The sequence below is a fragment of the Hypanus sabinus genome, chromosome 18 (genome assembly GCF_030144855.1).
Source record: "Hypanus sabinus isolate sHypSab1 chromosome 18, sHypSab1.hap1, whole genome shotgun sequence".
Lineage (NCBI taxonomy): Eukaryota > Metazoa > Chordata > Chondrichthyes > Myliobatiformes > Dasyatidae > Hypanus > Hypanus sabinus.
The window spans coordinates 65,766,346-65,785,571 of NC_082723.1; the positions used below are offsets into that span (position 1 = coordinate 65,766,346).

General features: G+C 47.5%; 1 protein-coding gene across 10 annotated transcripts in view; it reads right to left on the reverse strand.

Annotated features, from left to right (window-relative positions):
• rimbp2b (RIMS binding protein 2b) overlaps positions 1 to 19,226 on the reverse strand; it is a 239,296-nt gene that overhangs the window by 81,738 nt on the left and 138,332 nt on the right. For all 10 annotated transcript variants that reach the window (XM_059994581.1, XM_059994576.1, XM_059994574.1 and 7 more), the window contains one exon: positions 5,882 to 6,083. In XM_059994581.1, the coding sequence (XP_059850564.1) occupies positions 5,882 to 6,083 (202 nt within the window). The remainder of the gene's footprint in view (positions 1 to 5,881; positions 6,084 to 19,226) is intronic.

Below are 19,226 nucleotides of genomic sequence, written 5' to 3' on the forward strand. Positions count from 1 at the left end.
GCTTATTATTGCATGGTGGGTGATGAGGGCTTATTATTGCATGGTGGGTGATGAGGGGCTTATTATTGCATTGTGGGTGATGAGGAGGGGCTTATTATTGCATTGTGGGTGATGAGGAGGGGCTTATTATTGCATGGTGGGTGATGAGGAGGGGCTTATTATTGCATGGTGGGTGATGGGGAGGGGCTTATTATTGCATGGTGGGTGATGAGGGGCTTATTATTGCATTGTGGGTGATGAGGAGGGGCTTATTATTGCTTGGTGGGTGATGAGGAGGGGCTTATTATTGCTTGGTGGGTGATGAGGAGGGGCTTATTATTGCTTGGTGGGTGATGGGGGCTTATTATTGCATGGTGGGTGATGGGGAGGGGCTTATTATTGCTTGGTGGGTGATGGGGGCTTATTATTGCATGGTGGGTGATGAGGAGGGGCTTATTATTGCTTGGTGGGTGATGGGGGCTTATTATTGCATGGTGGGTGATGAGGGGCTTATTATTGCTTGGTGGGTGATGGGGGCTTATTATTGCATGGTGGATGATGAGGAGGGGCTTATTATTGCTTGGTGGGTGATGGGGGCTTATTATTGCTTGGTGGGTGATGGGGGCTTATTATTGCATGGTGGGTGATGGGGGCTTATTATTGCTTGGTGGGTGATGGGGGCTTATTATTGCTTGGTGGGTGATGGGGGCTTATTATTGCTTGGTGGGTGATGAGGGGCTTATTTTTGCTTGGTGGGTGATGGGGGCTTATTATTGCTTGGTGGGTGATGGGGGCTTATTATTGCATGGTGGGTGATGGGGGCTTATTATTGCTTGGTGGGTGATGGGGGCTTATTATTGCATGGTGGGTGATGGGGGCTTATTATTGCTTGGTGGGTGATGGGGGCTTATTATTGCTTGGTGGGTGATGGGGGCTTATTATTGCTTGGTGGGTGATGAGGGGCTTATTTTTGCTTGGTGGGTGATGGGGGCTTATTATTGCTTGGTGGGTGATGAGGGGCTTATTTTTGCTTGGTGGGTGATGGGGGCTTATTTTTGCTTGGTGGGTGATGGAGGGGTTGATGCTTCCTGCTGGAACGTGCGGGGGGGGGAGGGGGAGATTGATGCTTGGTTTCTGCTTGAGTGTGGGAGTGGGGGAGAGGTTTAACATTTTCCTGTCATTCATTCTATGTGGTTCTTTTCTCTGGTGGATGCCTGTGAGGAGCAAGAACTTCAGTTTGTATACTGTTTACATTCTCTGATATTAAGAGTATTGATAATGGCCATGGCAATGAATTCTACAGATTCACCACCCTTCCTCGCCTCCGTTCTAAATGGACGTCCTTCTAATCTGAGGCTGTGTCCTTTGGTCTTAGACCCCCCTTCCCACCCCAATGGAAGACATCTTCTCCACATCACTCTATGTAGGCCCTTCAATATTCGAAGGATTAGAGAAGTTTCCCCAGTGATGCCCCACTGGGGGTTGCCTGGGATCTTTGTTGTACGTGACATATACCAATGATGTGGATGAGAGTGTAGTCTGGCATGAATAGGAAGCCTGCAGATTGTACTGAAGTTGGTGATGTGATAATAATAGCCGGTTGAAATTGGTGGGGCAGAAACAGGAATGTTATCACCTTGGGCATGTAGCAACTGACGTGCACGATGGTCCTAATTTTGGAGACTTGACAATTGATGTGCATGGTAACCCTGACATGGGAGATTGGGACAGCTGTTCCAAGTAGATGGCGACAGATTTGACCAAGCAGAAAATGTTCTGTTCTCTCATTCTGAGAATCAGGGACATTTTGACAAGAAAAGGGAAAAAAACACATTGGTTCCTGCCTCCCCTATGCTGAAATGAAATCGGGTGGGGAGAAAGAAAAAAACATGGATGGCTTGAGTCCAAAGACAATTGGGGGCCTGGGTGGGATAGGCCGGAAAACAGATAGAAAAAAATGGACTTAAAATGGTTTCTGACTGAAACTTGAAACTGAGAATAAGAGCAGAAACTACACATGTGTGTTGCAGGTTTAATTAGATATGATGAGAATAGTGTAAAATTGACTACCCCACAACCTCAAGTAGCTGGATCTACACCAGGGTCTAAGTGTAGTGAAACCCAGCGTAATACAAACGGGTAGGGTCAGGGTTAGGAGACACAGGAGAATCTGTCACTTTGGAACCAGGGTAGCAGCAAGTGCAGGTAGCTTCCAGTCTAACTGAAATAATGCGGCTGAATGGCACTCATCTAACAAGGGGACCGTTTCTTGGGAGACAACTAAGCACGAGTGAGTTTAAGTTGGTCAAAAATAGAAAAAAGAGAGGACTATTGGAATTAGTGGAAGTATGCTAAGCATCAAGGTTTGCAATGATCAGTACTTTAGATACAGCGGTTAGAAAACCAGATATAGTCCCATCAGCAGAAAATACAAGCTATCACTGGAGAAGGTCATTAGAATCAGAGACAGACAAATCAAATTGGTCAGAGTGCCTCAGAGATAACTCTGAATTCAGTTAAGTTTCTGAAGCCCCTTCAAGATACCATGAATTTGATAATTGACCGCATAGACCTCGTGTCTGAAGGAACACATAAAGCTGAGATCTGTGGTTGGTTGACTAGTTAGTTGCTCACCATGATTGGTGCAAATTCATTACAACTTGATGCACGTAACACAAAGGGTTAGGATCAGTGTTAGGAGACACAGGAGAACTTGCCAGTGCTATCAGATGAGCAACTAAAACGAGGGGTTGTGGAAAAGTGCTTTGAGCAAGGGAGTACTGGGTACAGGTGATGATGGTAAAGGAAGGGCTTATGTGTGGCTGAATATCATGAGAAGACTGATATTCTCAAGTAACCTGTCAGCACATGCTATTGTTATGAATGGTACCAGGAAATGGACAGATTTATCAAGATGTCATAAAAGGGGAAAACCACGAGGCTTGTCCAGAAGAGATGACAAGACAGGAACTTCTGCATTGTGCTTTCAGTACTAATGAGAATTGTTCATTGTCTATTCTACCTGTAAATAATGAATTTTTTCAACAATATGTATTGGTGGGACTGACGTATAGCAACAACAGCAAAGAGTTATACCAAGGAATGGGAACAGTGTCCTTCGGAAAGTCATGATGTTACTGCAATTGGGAGCACAACTTTAGATTTGACGACTGGAGGATGAACTTTGCCTCAACCAGCAGTGGAGAAGCTGGCAAAGCAGAACCTTTCAATCCAATGAACTGATATGGTTTGATATTTGTGGGACTATGTCACCGAGTTGTCACCAATTCCTCATTTGACTGCAGACTGGACACGCGGAGGAGGCAAAGGGGATAATTCATCAATGGACTAAATGTACAAAAGTATTAAGTCAAGCTAATAAAGCAAATGGCATATTGCATGACTCAGACTCTTGGAATAGGTTCTGGAATTAGAAATCAAATACGTTCAAGTACGTCCATGGGTGAGGACAGTATCGCATGCTGCTTAATAATGGTATTGTTTAAGGTATGTCACCTTAGAGGGTGAAAGGCTGAAGTCTGAGCAAACGCAAGAGGATGATGGTTTTGTTACACAGAGAAAAAATATCGATATGCAGTGTATGAATTCAGTAAATAAATGGTACCTTTACCTTTGTATAATTTAAGTATCACACACCTGCTGGGGGTCCATGGTAGTCCCAAGAGCAGTCAATAGAATAGAGGAGGATAGTGAATCCAAGGTAAATTTCTTCAGATTAGGAAGAGGTAAGTGTTGGTTGGAAAGAACTACAGCCTGCAGATCAGTGGATGTGAATGAATGAAGGACAGTGGAAGCAAACAGACCCGGTCACCTTTGTTCTTGCCATGAGGGAGAAGGTGAAGTCTGCCATTTTATGAAGAGACTGTGTTCTCCATTTTGCGAGCTAGTTGCTGGGCTTGATCAGTGTTTTAAAGTCGACACAATGATGCCTCGGGTAATCTGCTGGGGATCTTTTCTGAATAAGTCATTTGTGAGATGCTCTTTGGTTGAATATAACGTGCAAGCTTTTGACTGTTGGGGTCTGAATCTGTTCTGCGTGACCTGTAGTGTGGTTCAGGGTGTGGAGGGGTGGGTTAGTGGGTGGAAGTGTTGATCAGCCTTACTGCTTGGGGAAAGCCATTGTAATTGTAATTGCATCAATATCTTGGGCTCCAGATAATTCCTCAGGGATGCTGACACCCAAGAACTTGAAACTGCCGGCCCCTTCCCCTTCTATCTGGTGGTCCTGGCGTGGATGCTATGAGGTCTCCTCCCTGATGGGAGTGGGACAGACAGTCGCTGAGCGGGGTGGGTGGGATCCTTCATGACGTTACTGGCCCTTTTCTGTACATACATCCTTGATGATGGGTAGGCTGGTGCTGGTGTAACATAGGGACAATATTTGAAAAATATTTTCCCTTTGTTACTTCAGAACCCTTGACATTTATCCTTTGTTTTGGAGACGTCTCTTTATGCACTACTTATTTAATTTAATTTTTTAATATACTCCTTGCTGTAATTCAGTTTTTAAAAAATTATTACTGTGTGTATTGCAGCGTACTGTTGCTGCAAAAAAAACAAATCTTATGACATATGCCCATGATATTATTCCTGACTGTGATTCTAATTTTTTAAAATGTGGTCCCTGGCTCCTGAGTCTCATGATTGGATCAATGCTTGATATTAACCCTAACAAGACTGGTTGGGACCTTAGATATTTTAATAAAATGTGTAAAGTGCGGCTGTCAATGTGCTCAGCAATATCCCATGATGATATTTGTGCTCCCCCCACCTTACACCCCCTGTTGTGTGAAATGAGGTTTCTGGGTTCGGTCAGTGGGGACAGAAGGCACTTATTACCGGTAAGTAGGTAAACTATTTATTTACAGGACAAGACAGTCCCTAAAAACCTTTTAAGTTACACTTACGGAAACTGAGCACTTCAATTGTCAGGACAAGACAGACATTAAACATTCATAAACCCTTCAAGTTAAACTCAGTTACAAGTACTTATCTAAACATTCAGTAAACACTAACGCCTTTGAGGAGAAAATCCTACAAAAGGTAACGGATTTGGATAGTACATCACAGGTAAAGCCCTTGCAATCACTGAGCACATCCACATGAAATGTCACATTATGAGAGCAGTATCTCTGGGTTGTATATGGTGACATATAAGTACCTTGTTAATAAAAATTCACTTTGAACCCTTCAAGTTACACTTGGTTACAAATACTCATCTAAACTGAGCACTCAAATTGCCCAGACAAGACAGACACTGAATATTCAGTAAACCCTTCAAATTAAACTCAGTTACAAAGACTTATCCAAACTGAGCGCCCGAAGTGGCAGAACAAAACAGGCACTAATCATCCACACAGTAGAAAATACTTAGCCAAAATATGCACCCGGGCCCTCTTTACTGCAGCACACCTCCACTGCTTACTGTTTCTGTGGCGCTGATCACAACCCCGGCCAGTGGCAACCCAGAGAGTAAAAAGAGAACCCATGAGGTTTTCTCAAATCAAATCAAGTTTAATTATCATTCAAACCATACATGGGCACAGTTGAACAAGACAGTGTTCCTCTGGGGCTAAGGTGCATAATATACATTCAAGCTAGCAAGAGAGAGAAAAAACACACACACACACATATCGTTATGCAATTAGTGAGAGGGACCGCAATGCTCCTTACAGCGGGCAGCCTCACCTCCCACAGGGAAGTGGCTTTCGACGAGCGGGTGAGTTTTAAACAGCCCCCGCCCCCCCCCAGCCTTAGCCTGGGGCTCCGGCCCCAGGAAAGACTCCCCACCATAACACCCATCATAGAGAGTCCTGCCTTGGGCTTCCCCGGATGGCATGAGGAGAGTGCGACTGGATGCCCAGGGGTGAGAAGATCCTACCTTTGGGGAGAGGGTTGGACACTCCATTCTTCAGCTGGGTGGGGGGCTTGCTGCCTGGGTCAGGGCTGGCCCACGGGGGGATGGGTTTATTCAGCAGGTCGATGTTACCGGCGCTCTGTCGGAACGACTGCAGCTCGTGGGACAGCTGGTGGAACTGCTCGCTCTGTGCCTGGCATTGTCGCTCCAGCTCCCACACCTTGGCCTGCAAAGAGACATGCACCACCCTCAGTACTGTGTGCACACAGCCCTCGGTAAACACACTGTACCCCATACTGCATATACACAGTCCTCAGTACCACACACACACCATCCCCAGTACTGCGTATACACAGTCCTCAGTATCACACACACACACACACCATCCCCAGTACTGTGTATACACAGTCCTCAGTACCACACGCACACACACAGCCCCTGGTACATGCACCGTCCTCAGTACTGTGTGCACACAGCCCCGAGTACGCACACTGTCCCCTGTACTGCATATACACAGTCCCCAGTACCACGCACACACAGACCCTGGCACAGACACCATCCCCAGTACTGCATATACACAGTCTTCATTACGATGCACTCATAGCCCCCCGGTACACACACTGTCCCCAGTACTGCATATACACAGTCCTCAGTACCACGCACACACAGCCCCCCGACACACACGCCATCCCCAGCACTACGTGTAAATAGTCCTCAGTACCACACACAACCCCTGGTATCACTCACACTGCCCACAGTACTGCGTATACACAGCTCCCAATGCCATGCACACGCAACCCTTGATACCTGTACCCTTAGTGCTGTGTTGACACAGCCCCCAATACCACATATAAAAAGCACTCAGCAACACATATATACAGACCTCAGTACTGCATGCATGCACCCGGCACTTGATAGCATATGTACACAGCCCTCAGAACTGCACACGCAACCCTCTGTACTGTATATATACAGCACTCAATACCATGCACATACAGCTCTTGATGCCATGTATACATGGCTCTCAGTACCGCGTATACACAGCCCTCGATAGCCCTGTGTCAGACTTTGGCTCATCGGGCTTCGGCAAGAACAGGCTTGGGGTGAGGTAAATATCTGGTAAATTGCTCCTTCTCCATCCTGCGTCTGTTAGTGCAGTGAGAATGGCTCCAGGGTCTGTGTTTTGTTCTGCGTGTGAGATGTGGGAAGTCTGGGAGAACTCCAGCCATGCAGATAACCTCATCTGCACCAGGTGCATCGAGCTGCAGCTCCTCAGAGACCGCGGCAAGGAGCTGGAGCTGCAGCTCGATGACCTTCGACTCTACGGGAGAATGAGGAGGTGATAGATAGGAGCTACAGGGACCCCTAGGTTGCAGGAGGCAGGTACCTGTCAGCAGGAGGAGGAGTAACAGGCAGACAGTGCAGAGTAACCCAGCAACTATTCCCTCATTAATAAGCACAGCACTTTACATACTGTTGGGGCGGGGAGCTTTCTGGCACGGAGCCTGTCTCTGCGGCTCAGGAGGGAAGGGGATTCCATAGTTAGTGGTGTAGACAGGAGATTCTGTGTAGAAACCTGGATGGTACGGTGCCTCCCTGGGGCATTTCCAATTAGGTCCATAACATTATAAAGGGGAGGGTGACAAGCCAGATGTCTTGGTACTTAATGGCACCAATGACATAGGTAGGTAAAGGGAGGAGGGTCCTGGCGAGAGGGTTTAGGGAGCTGAGAAACAGAACCTCCACGGTAGTAATCCCTGGATTGCTACCTGTGCCTTGTGCCAGTGAGGGCAAGAATAGGGTGATTTGGCAGGTGAATGTGTGGCTCAGGAACTGGTGTTGGGGGCAGGCTCTAAGATTTTCGGATCACTGGTATCTCTTCTAGAGAAAGTATGAACTGGAGAAAAGGGGCAGGTTATAGCCAAACCCGAGAAGACCAATATCCTTGTGGGCAGGTTGCTAGAACTTTTAGGGAGGGTTTAAGCTAATTTGGCAGGGGGAAGGGAACTGGAGTGACACGTCTGAGGATGAGGCAGTTGGTTTACAAGCGGAGGCAGTGTGTAGTGAGACTGAAAGGACGGACTGGCAGATGATAGGGCAAAATTGCAGTCAGTGGGATGAATTGCATTGTAAAAGGGGGACGAAATTGTAAAGGGTGACAGCTATAGGACTGAAGATGTTATATTTGAATGCACACAGTATATGGAATAAGGTCAATGATCTTGTAGCGCAGTTAGAGATTGGCAGGTATGAATGAAGTTGTGGGCATTACTGAGTTGTGGCTGAAAAAAGATTGTAGCTGGGAGCTTAACATCCGAGGATACACATTGTATTGAAAGGACAGGCAGGTAGGCAGAGGGGGTGGCATTGCTCTGTTGGTTAAAAATGAAATCAAATCATTAGAAAGAGGTGGCATAGGATTAGAAGATGTAGAATCCTTGTGGGTAGAGTTAAGAAACTACAAGGGTAAAAAAAAAAATCTGATGGGAGTTGTCTAGAGGCCTCTGAACAGTAGCCAGGATGTGGGTTACAAATTACAACAGGGGACAGAAACTGCATGCCAAAAGGGCAATGTTACACTAGTCATGGAGGATTTCAATATGCAGGTAGATTGGGAAAATCAGGTAGGTGCTGCTTTTGGATCCCAAGGGAGAGAGTTTATAGAATACCCATAGTTTTTTAGAGCAGTTTGTGGTTGAGCCCACCAGGGGATCAGCTATTCCAGACTTGCTGCTGTGTAATGAACCAGATTTGATTCGGGAGCTTAAGGTAAAGGAACCCTTGGGAGACAGTGATCGTAAGATATAATTCACCCTGTAATTTGAGAGGGAGAAGCTAAAGTCAGATGAATCAGTATTACTGTGAAGAAAAGGGAATTACAGAGGCATGAGAGAGGAGCTGGCCAAATTGATTGGAAGGGAACACTGGCAGGGACGATGGCAGAGCAGCAATGGCTGGAATTCCTGGGAGCAAATCAGAAGGCGCAGGATAGATACATCCCAAAGGTGAGGCACGATGACACAATTGTGGATCACAATGTTACGATAGTCATGGGGGAAGTCAAAGGCAACATAAAAGCAAAAGAGAGGGCATATAATTATAATAGAGCAAAAATTAGTGGGAAGTTGAAAGGTTTTAGAAACCACCAGAAGGCAACTAGAAAAGCTTTAAGGAGGGAAAAGTTGGAATATGAAGGTAAGCTTGCTAATAATCTCAAAGAGGATGCCAAATGTTTTATCAGATATATAAAGGGTAAAAGCGAGGTGAGAGTGGACTGCTGGAAAATGATGTGGGAGAGGTAGTACGGGGGGGACAAAGTAAAGGCAGACAAACCGATTAAGTATTTTGCATCACAGTGGAAGGCACTAGCAGTATGCCGGGAGTTTGAGAGTGCTGGCAAGAGAAGTCAGTGCAATTGTGATCACAAGGAAGAAGTTGCGTGGGAAGCTGAAAGGTCTGAAGGTAGATAAGTCACCTGGACCAGATGGACTACACCCCAGGGTTCTGGAAGAAGTGGCTGAAGGGATCGTGGAGGCATTAATAATGAAGAATCACTAGATTCTGGCCCGGTTCCGGAATTGCAAATGTCACTTTGTTTTTCAAGAGGGGAGGGAGGGAGATGAAGGGAAATTTACAGGCCCTTTAGTCTGACCATAGTGGTCGGGCAGATGTTGGACTGGAATGTTAAGGATAAGGCTTCGGAGTACTTGGAGGTCAAAGTCAGCATGGTTTCCTCCAGGGAAAATCTGCCTGACAAATCTTTTGGAATTCTTCAAATAAATAACAAGCAGACTAGACAAAGGAGAATCAATGGATGTTGTTTACATGGATTTTCAAAAAGCCTTTGATAAGGTGTCACACATGAGGCTGTTTAACAAGTTCATATACCAGGGTATTACAGGAAAGATACTAGATGGATAGAGCACTAGTTGATTAGCAGGAGGCAAAGAGTGGGAATAAAGAGAATCTTTTCTGATTGACTGCCATTTGTGGGCTGCCCAGTACAATCCTTGCTGACTTGCTTTGATGCATTTCACTGTATGTTTCCATGTATCTGTGACAAAGAAAGCTGATCTTTATCTTATCGATGGTCACAGTCTTTTCTCCAGGGTGGGGATAAGACTGGAGGGCTGAAGTTTAAGGTGAGAGCGGAGGAATTTGAAGGTAACCTGAGGGGAAAGTTTTCCACGCAGAGGCTGATGGTCTTATGGAAGGAGCTGCCAGAGAAATTGGTAGAGGAGGGTATTGCTCAATATCATCATCGTGTGCTGTGTCCTATAACATGGATGATCATGGTCTATCTGTCTTTAATCTAGTGAATTCCAATAAACTCTTCAAAACTTGTGTCTGTCCATCCTTTGCAGTAACTCATGGATGTCTTGCACTGTGGGGTGAAACATTTTCTTTCTTTGTTTTTTTCCTTTCATGGCAAGGTGTTCGAGTTTCTCTTTCCCCAGCAGATGTCACAGCTGCCGTTTCCTGATTGATGATATCACTTACTTACTTCCTGCCTATTACACCGCTGGAATTTAGGGCAGCAGTGAAGGTTCTCCGTCTCTGGCGGTGTTCAGGGCTTCCTTCATCGTGTCAGTAGCTTCCTCTCGGTTTTCACTCCCATCAGCCATACAAATCCTGGGTGGAGACTCAGGAATACTGTCACACTCAGATGTAGAAGGAATCTTCATTGCTGTTTCTGTAACAAATTTGACTGACCGGTCAGGGTTGTTAGCCCTGAGCTGAACCCCCGAACCTGGAGCACCAATGGACCACTCTTAGACTGACCTCTACCCTTTGACCTGTCTGGCATGGGTGACCCCACCAAGAGCCAAAGCACAAAGATTTGACTCCAGCCAGCACTGCTTTCCATGTCATCACTGAGACAAGGTTGCAGTCCTCAAGGAGGATAGATGATATCGCTCTCTTCTTCTCATTCCAACCTTCTTGCCACACTTCCTCATTTGTTTCTCTGTCCGTCCATGACAGATTCGTCGTTCTTCGCAAAAAACATTTCTGCAGCTTCGAGTCTCTTCTGGTTTTGCTTTGATATCGTCCGACAGTCACTTCCGTACGTTAGCGTGGAATGAATGAATTTCCTACCTATGGAAATTATGTTATGCTTCAGTATCTTGCTCTTTGTATGGGCCGAGCTGCCAGAGGCAGTGGCAGATGTGGATGCAATCACAACAAAGAAAACACACATGGACGGGTACATGGATAGGAAAGGTCCAGAGGGAGATGGACCAGACATAGGCGATCACAATTGACATCTTGGTCAGCAATGGTGCGCTGCCTGAAGGGCTGATTTCAATACTACACGTCCCTGTGACTCTATGACCAGGAATGCTGATGGAATTCTTGCTTTTATTAGTCAAGGCATTAAATTCAATATCACAAGGTTATGTTGCAACTTTATAAAACATCTGGAGTATTGCACACAGTTCTGGTCGCTTTACTGTAGGAGGGATGTTGAGGCTTTGAAGAGGGTGCGGAAGAGGTTTATCAGGACGATGTCTCGTTTACAGGTCGTGTGCTATCATGGGAGGCTGGACAAACTTGGGCAGTTTTCTTTGGAGCGGTGGAGGCTGAGGCAAGAGGTTTACAAGATTATGAGAGGCAAAGATAGAGTGTACAGGGAGTATCTGTTTTCCATTGTAGAAATGTCTAATACCCAAGGTATTGAAGGTGAGAGGGGGAAATTTCAACTGAGATGTGAGGGATGAGTTTTTCACTCAGAGGGTGGCGGATGCCTGGACTGTGCTGCCTGGTGTGGTGGTAGAGACAAATGCATTTGAGGCTTTTAAGAGGCGTTTGGACAGGCACAATAACATGAGGAAATGGATATGGTCATTGTGTAGGTAGGAGGGATTCGTTTTTGGGTATTTTCAAATTACATTTTTTTGCTGGTTCAGCACACCATTGTGGGCTGAATGGTCTGTTCCTGTGCTGTACTGCTCTATATTCTTGGACTCTAATCCTTAGTGTGGCAGCATCGATGGTGCATTGACCATAGAACAATAAGATATTAGGCCATTTGGTTCATTGACTCTGCTCCACCATTCTATCATGGCAGATCCATTCTCCCTCTCAGCAGCCCAATCAGCCCAATCTCAGCAGCCCTATATCCCTTCATGTCCTGATTAATCAAGAATCTATCAATCTCTGCCTTAAATCTACCCAGTGACTTGGCCTCCACAGCCACCTGTGGCAACGAATTCTATAGATTCACCACTCTCTGGCTAAAGAAATTCCTCCTCATCTCCATCCTAAATGGACATCCCCCTATTCTGAGGCTGTGCTCTCTGGTCCTAGACTCCCCCACTATAGGAAACACCCTCTCCAGGTCCACTCCATCAAGGTCTTTCAACATTCAATAGGTTTCAATGAGGTCCCCACTCACACTTCTGAATTCCAGCAAGTACAGGCCCAGACCCATCAAACGCTCCTCATATGATAAGTCTTTCTATCCTGGAATCATTGTTATGAACCTCCTTTGAACCCTCTCCAATAGCAGCTCATCTTTCAGAAGATAAGAGACCAGATCTACTCACAATATTCCAAGTTTGAGAATGGTAGCTGTGTGGAACGAGCTTCCAGTAGAAGTGGTAGAGGCAGGTTCGATTTTGTCGTTTAAAAAAAGATTAGATAGGTATATGGACAGGAAAGGAATGGAGGATTATGGGCTGAGTGCAGGTCGGTGGGACTAGGTGAGAGTAAGCGATCGGCATGGACTAGAAGGGCCGAGATGGCCTGTTTCCATGCTGTAATTGTTATACGGTTATAAGTGTGGTCTGACCACAACATTATATATTTGTTTTTATATTCTAGTCCTCTTGAAATGAATGCTAATGTTCCATTTGCCTTCCTCACCACTGACTCAACCTGCAAATTAACCTTCAGGGAATCCTGCCCAAGGACTCGCAAGCCCCTTACACAGGGAGTACACAATAGGTACACACATAGCTCTCCGCTCTGGGTGACACCTGTCTGCAGGGGTTAAATGTTGAGGACCCTTTGGAACAGCTGGAGACTGACCAAAAGCTGGAAACCTCAGGGGTTAGTACACTGGAAACTCTGACAGTGCTCCCCAAGGACAGGTGGAACAGCTGGAGACTGACCAAAAGCTGGAAACCTCAGGGGTTAGTACACTGGAACCTCTGACAGTGCTCCCCAAGGATAGGTGGAACAGCTGGAACAGCTGGAGACTGACCAAAAGCTGGAAACCTCAGGGGTCAGAACACTGGAGCATCTGACAGTGCTCCCCAAGGACAGGTGGAACAAGCTCTCAAGGGGGCGTTGCCTCTTCGTCTCCAGGAACGCAGAGCAGGTCATTCACAGTCCTGCTAGCTGTAAGGAGGGAAGGATGTAATGTTGAGATTCTGGACAGTATTGTGAGTAGTTTTGGGCCCTTCTCTAAGAAAAGTTTTGAGGGTATAGAGGAGGATCACAAGAATGATCCTGGGAATGAAGGGGTTAATGTATGGGAAGTGTTTGACGACTCTGGGCCTGTACTTGCTAGAATTTAAAAGATTCAGGAGGGATCTCATTGAAACCTATTGAACGCTGAAAGGCCTAGACAGAGTGAATGTGGAGAGGATGTTTCCTATGGTGGGGGAGTCTGGGACCAGAGGACACAGATAGAGTGGATATGAAGAGGACGTTTCCTATACTGGGGGAGTCTAGGACCAGAGGACACAGATAGAGTGGATGTGGAGAGGATGTTTCATATCGTGGGGGAGTCTAGGACCAGAGGACACACATAGAGTGGATGTGGAGAGGATGTTTCCTAAGGTGAGAGAGTCTAGGACCAGAGGACACAGATAGAGCGGATGTAGAGGGGATATTTCCTATAGTGGGAGATTCTAGGACCAGAGGACACAGATAGAGTGGATGTGGAGAGGATGTTTCCTATAGTGGGGGAGTCTAGGACCAGAGGACACAGATAGAGTGGATGTGGAGAGGATGTTTCCTATAGTGGGGGAGTCTAGGACAAGAGGACACAGATAGAGAGGATGTGGAGAGGATGTTTCCTTTAGTGGGGGAGTCTAGGACCAGAGGGCACAGATAGAGTGGATGTGGAGAGGATGTTTCCTATAGTGGGGGAGTCTAGGACCAGAGGACACAGATAGAGTGGATGTGGAGAGGATGTTTCCTATAGTGGGGGAGTCCAGGACCAGAGGACACAGATAGAGTAGATGTGGAGAGGATGTTTCCTATAGTGGGGGTGTCTAGGACCATAGGACACAGATAGAGAGGATGTGGAGAGGATGTTTCCTTTAGTGTGGGAGTCTAGGACCAGAGGGCACAGATAGAGTGGATGTGGAGAGGATGTTTCCTATAGTGGGGGAGTCTAGGACCAGAGGACACAGATAGAGTGGATGTGGAGAGGATGTTTCCTATGGTAGGGGAGTCTAGGACCAGAGGACACAGATAGAGTGGATGTGGAGAGGATGTTTCCTATAGTGGGGAAGTCTAGGACCAGAGGACACAGATAGAGTAGATGTGGAGAGGATGTTTCCTATAGTGGGGGTGTCTAGGACCATAGGACACAGATAGAGTGGATGTGGAGAGGATATGTCCTATAGTGTGGGAGTCTAGGACCAGAGGACACAGATAGCGTGGATGTGGAGAGGATGTTTCCTATAGTGGGGGAGTCTAGGACCAGAGGGCACAGATAGAGTGGATGTGGAGAGGATGTTTCCTATAGTGGGGGAGTCTAGGACCAGAGGACACAGATAGAGTGGATGTGGAGAGGATGTTTCCTATAGTGGGAGAGCCTAGGACCAGAGGACACAGATAGAGTGGATGTGGAGAGGATGTTTCCTATAGTGGGGGAGTCTAGGACCAGAGGACACAGATAGAGTGGATGTGGAGAGGATGTTTCCTATAGTGGGAGAGTCTAGGACCAGAGGACACAGATAGAGTGGATGTGGAGAGGATGTTTCCTATAGGGAGAGTCTAGGACCAGAGGACACAGATAGAGTGGATGTGGAGAGCATGTTTCCTATAGTGGGAGAGTCTAGGACCAGAGGACACAGATAGAGTGGATGTGGAGGGGATGGTTCCTATAGTGAGGGAGTCTAGGACCAGAGGACACAGATAGATTGGATGTGGAGAGGATGTTTCCTATAGTGGGGTAGTCCAGGACCAGAGGACACAGATAGAGTGGATGTGGAGAGGAAGTTTCCTATAGTGGGGGAGTCTAGGACCAGAGGACACAGATAGAGTGGATGTGGAGAGGATGTTTCCTAAAGTGAGGGAGTCTAGGACCAGAGGACACAGATAGAGTGGATGTGGAGAGGATGTTTCCTATGGTGGGGGTCTAGGACCAGAGGACACAGATAGAGTGGATGTGGAGAGGATGTTTCCTATAGTGGGGGAGTCTAGGACCAGAGGACACAGATAGAGTAGATGTGGAGAGGATGTTTCCTATAGTGGGGAAGTCTAGGACCATAGGACGCAGATAGAGTGGATGTGGAGAGGATGTTTCCTATGGTCGGGGAGTCTAGGACCAGAGGACACAGATAGCGTGGATGTGGAGAGGATGTTTCCTATAGTGGGGGAGTCTAGGACCAGAGGACACAGATAGAGTGGATGTGGAGAGGATGTTTCCTATAGTGGGGGAGTCTAGGACAAGAGGACACAGATAGAGAGGATGTGGAGAGGATGTTTCCTTTAGTGGGGGAGTCTAGGACCAGAGGGCACAGATAGAGTGGATGTGGAGAGGATGTTTCCTATAGTGGGGGAGTCTAGGACCAGAGGGCACAGATAGAGTGGATGTGGAGAGGATGTTTCCTATAGTGGGGGAGTCTAGGACCAGAGGACACAGATAGAGTGGATGTGGAGAGGATGTTTCCTATAGTGGGGGAGTCTAGGACCAGAGGATACAGATAGAGTAGATGTGGAGAGGATGTTTCCTATAGTGGGGGTGTCTAGGACCATAGGACACAGATAGAGTGGATGTGGAGAGGATGTGTCCTATAGTGGGGGAGTCTAGGACCAGAGGACACAGATAGAGTGGATGTGGAGAGGATGTTTCCTATAGTGGGGGAGTCTAGGACCAGAGGACACAGATAGAGTGGATGTGGAGAGGATGTTTCCTAAAGTGGGGGAGTCTAGGACCAGAGGACACAGATAGAGTGGATGTGGAGAGGATGTTTCCTATAGTGTGGGAGTCTAGGACCAGAGGACACAGATAGCGTGGATGTGGAGATTATGTTTCCTGTAGTGGGGGAGTCTAGGACCAGAGGACACAGATAGAGTGGATGTGGAGAGGATGTTTCCTATAGTGTGGGAGTCTAGGACCAGAGGACACAGATAGCGTGGATGTGGAGAGGATGTTTCCTATAGTGGGGGAGTCTAGGACCAGAGGACACAGATAGAGTGGATGTGGAGAGGATGTTTCCTATAGTGTGGGAGTCTAGGACCAGAGGACACAGATAGCGTGGATGTGGAGAGGATGTTTCCTATAGTGGGGGAGTCTAGGACCAGTGGGCACAGATAGAGTGGACGTGGAGAGGATGTTTCCTGTGGTGGGGGAGTCTAGGACCAGAGGACACAGATAGAGTGGATGTGGAGAGGATGTTTCCTATGGTGGGGGAGTCTAGGACCAGAGGACACAGATAGAGTGGATGCGGAGAGGATGTTTCCTATAGTGGGGAAGTCTAGGACCAGAGGACACAGATAGAGTAGATGTGGAGAGGATGTTTCCTATAGTGGGGGTGTCTAGGACCATAGGACACAGATAGAGTGGATGTGGAGAGGATGTGTCCTATAGTGGGGGAGTCTAGGACCAGAGGACACAGATAGAGTGGATGTGGAGAGGATGTTTCCTATAGTGGGGGAGTCTAGGACCAGAGGACACAGATAGAGTGGATGTGGAGAGGATGTTTCCTATAGTGGGAGAGTCTAGGACCAGAGGACACAGATAGAGTGGATGTGGAGAGGATGGTTCCTATAGTGAGGGAGTCTAGGACCAGAGGACACAGATAGAGTGGATGTGGAGAGGATGTTTCCTATAGTGGGGGAGTCCAGGACCAGAGGACACAGATAGAGTGGATGTGGAGAGGACGTTTCCTATAGTGGGGGAGTCTAGGACCAGAGGACACAGATAGATTGGATGTGGAGAGGATGTTTCCTAAAGTGAGGGAGTCTAGGACCAGAGGACACAGATAGAGTGGATGTGGAGAGGATGTTTCCAATAGTGGGGGAGTCTAGGACCAGAGGACACAGATAGAGAGGATGTGGAGAGGATGTTTCCTATAGTGGGGGAGTCTAGGACCAGAGGACACAGATAGAGTGGATGTGGAGAGGATGTTTCCTATGGTGGGGGAGTCTAGGACCAGAGGACACAGATAGCGTGGATGTGGAGAGGATGTTTCCTATAGTGGGGGAGTCTAGGACCAGAGGACACAGATAGAGTGGATGTGGAGAGGATGTTTCCTATAGTGTGGGAGTCTAGGACCAGAGGACACAGATAGCGTGGATGTGGAGAGGATGTTTCCTATAGTGGGGGAGTCTAGGACCAGAGGACACAGATAGAGTGGATGTGGAGAGGATGTTTCCTATAGTGTGGGAGTCTAGGACCAGAGGACACAGATAGCGTGGATGTGGAGAGGATGTTTCCTATAGTGGGGGAGTCTAGGACCAGAGGGCACAGATAGAGTGGATGTGGAGAGGATGTTTCCTATAGTGGGGGAGTCTAGGACCAGAGGACACAGATAGAGTGGATGTGGAGAGGATGTTTCCTATAGTGGGAGAGTCTAGGACCAGAGGACACAGATAGCGTGGATGCGGAGAGGATGTTTCCTATAGTGGGGGAGTCTAGGACCAGAGGGCACAGATAGAGTGGATGTGGAGAGGATGTTTCCTATAGTGGGGGAGTCTAGGACCAGAGGACACAGATAGAGTGGATGTGGAGAGGATGTTTGCTATAGTGGGAGAGTCTAGGACCAGAGGACACAGATAGAGCGGATGTGGAGAGGATGTTTCCTATGGTGGGGGAGTCTAGGACCAGAGGGCACAGATAGAGCGAATGTGGAGAGGATGTTTTCTATAGTGGGGGAGTCTAGGACCAGAGGACACAGATAGAGCGAATGTGGAGGGGATGTTTCCTATGGTGAGGGAGTCTAGGACCAGAGGACACAGATAGAGTGGATGTGGAGAGGATGTTTCCTATGGTGGGGGAGTCTAGGACCAGAGGGCACAGATAGAGTGGATATGGAGAGGATGTTTCCTATAGTGGGGGAGTCTGGGACCACAGGACACAGATAGAGTGGATGTGGAGAGGATGTTTCCTATAGTGGGGGAGTCTAGGACCAGAGGACACAGATAGAGTGGATGTGGAGAGGATGTTTCCTATAGTGGGTGAGTCTAGGACCAGAGGACACAGATAGAGTGGATGTGGAGAGGATGTTTCCTATAGTGGGAGAGTCTAGGACCAGAGGACACAGATAGAGTGGATGTGGAGAGGATGTTTCCTATAGTGGGGGAGTCTAGGACCAGAGGACACAGATAGAGCGGATGTGGAGAGGATGTTTCCTATAGTGGGGGAGTCTAGGACCAGAGGACACAGATAGAGCGGATGTGGAGAGGATGTTTCCTATGGTGGGGGAGTCTAGGACCAGAGGACACAGATAGCGTGGATGTGGAGAGGATGTTTCCTATAGTGGGGGAGTCTAGGACCAGAGGGCACAGATAGAGTGGATATGGAGAGGATGTTTCCTTTAGTGGGGGAGTCTAGGACCAGAGGACACAGATAGAGTGGATGTGGAGAGGATGTTTCCTATATTGGGGGAATCTAGGACCAGAGGACACAGATAGAGTGGATGTGGAGAGGATGTTTCCTATAGTGGGGGAATCTAGGACCAGAGGACACAGATAGAGTGGATGTGGAGAGGATGCTTCCTATAGTGGGGGAGTCTGGGACCAGAAGACACAGATAGAGTGGATGTGGAGAGGATGTTTCCTATAGTGGGGGAGTCCGGGACCAGAGGACACAGATAGAGTGGATGTGGAGAGGATGTTTCCTATGGTGGGGGAGTCTAGGACCAGAGGACACAGATAGCGTGGATGTGGAGAGGATGTTTCCTATAGTGGGGGAGTCTAGGACCAGAGGACACAGATAGAGAGGATGTGGAGAGGATGTTTCCTATAGTGGGGGAATCTAGGACCAGAGGACACAGATAGAGAGGATGTGGAGAGGATGTTTCCTTTAGTGGGGGAGTCTAGGACCAGAGGACACAGATAGAGTGGATGTGGAGAGGATGTTTCATATCGTGGGGGAGTCTAGGACCAGAGGACACAGATAGAGTGGATGTGGAGAGGATGTTTCCTTTGATGAGGGAGTCTAGGACCAGAGGACACAGATAGA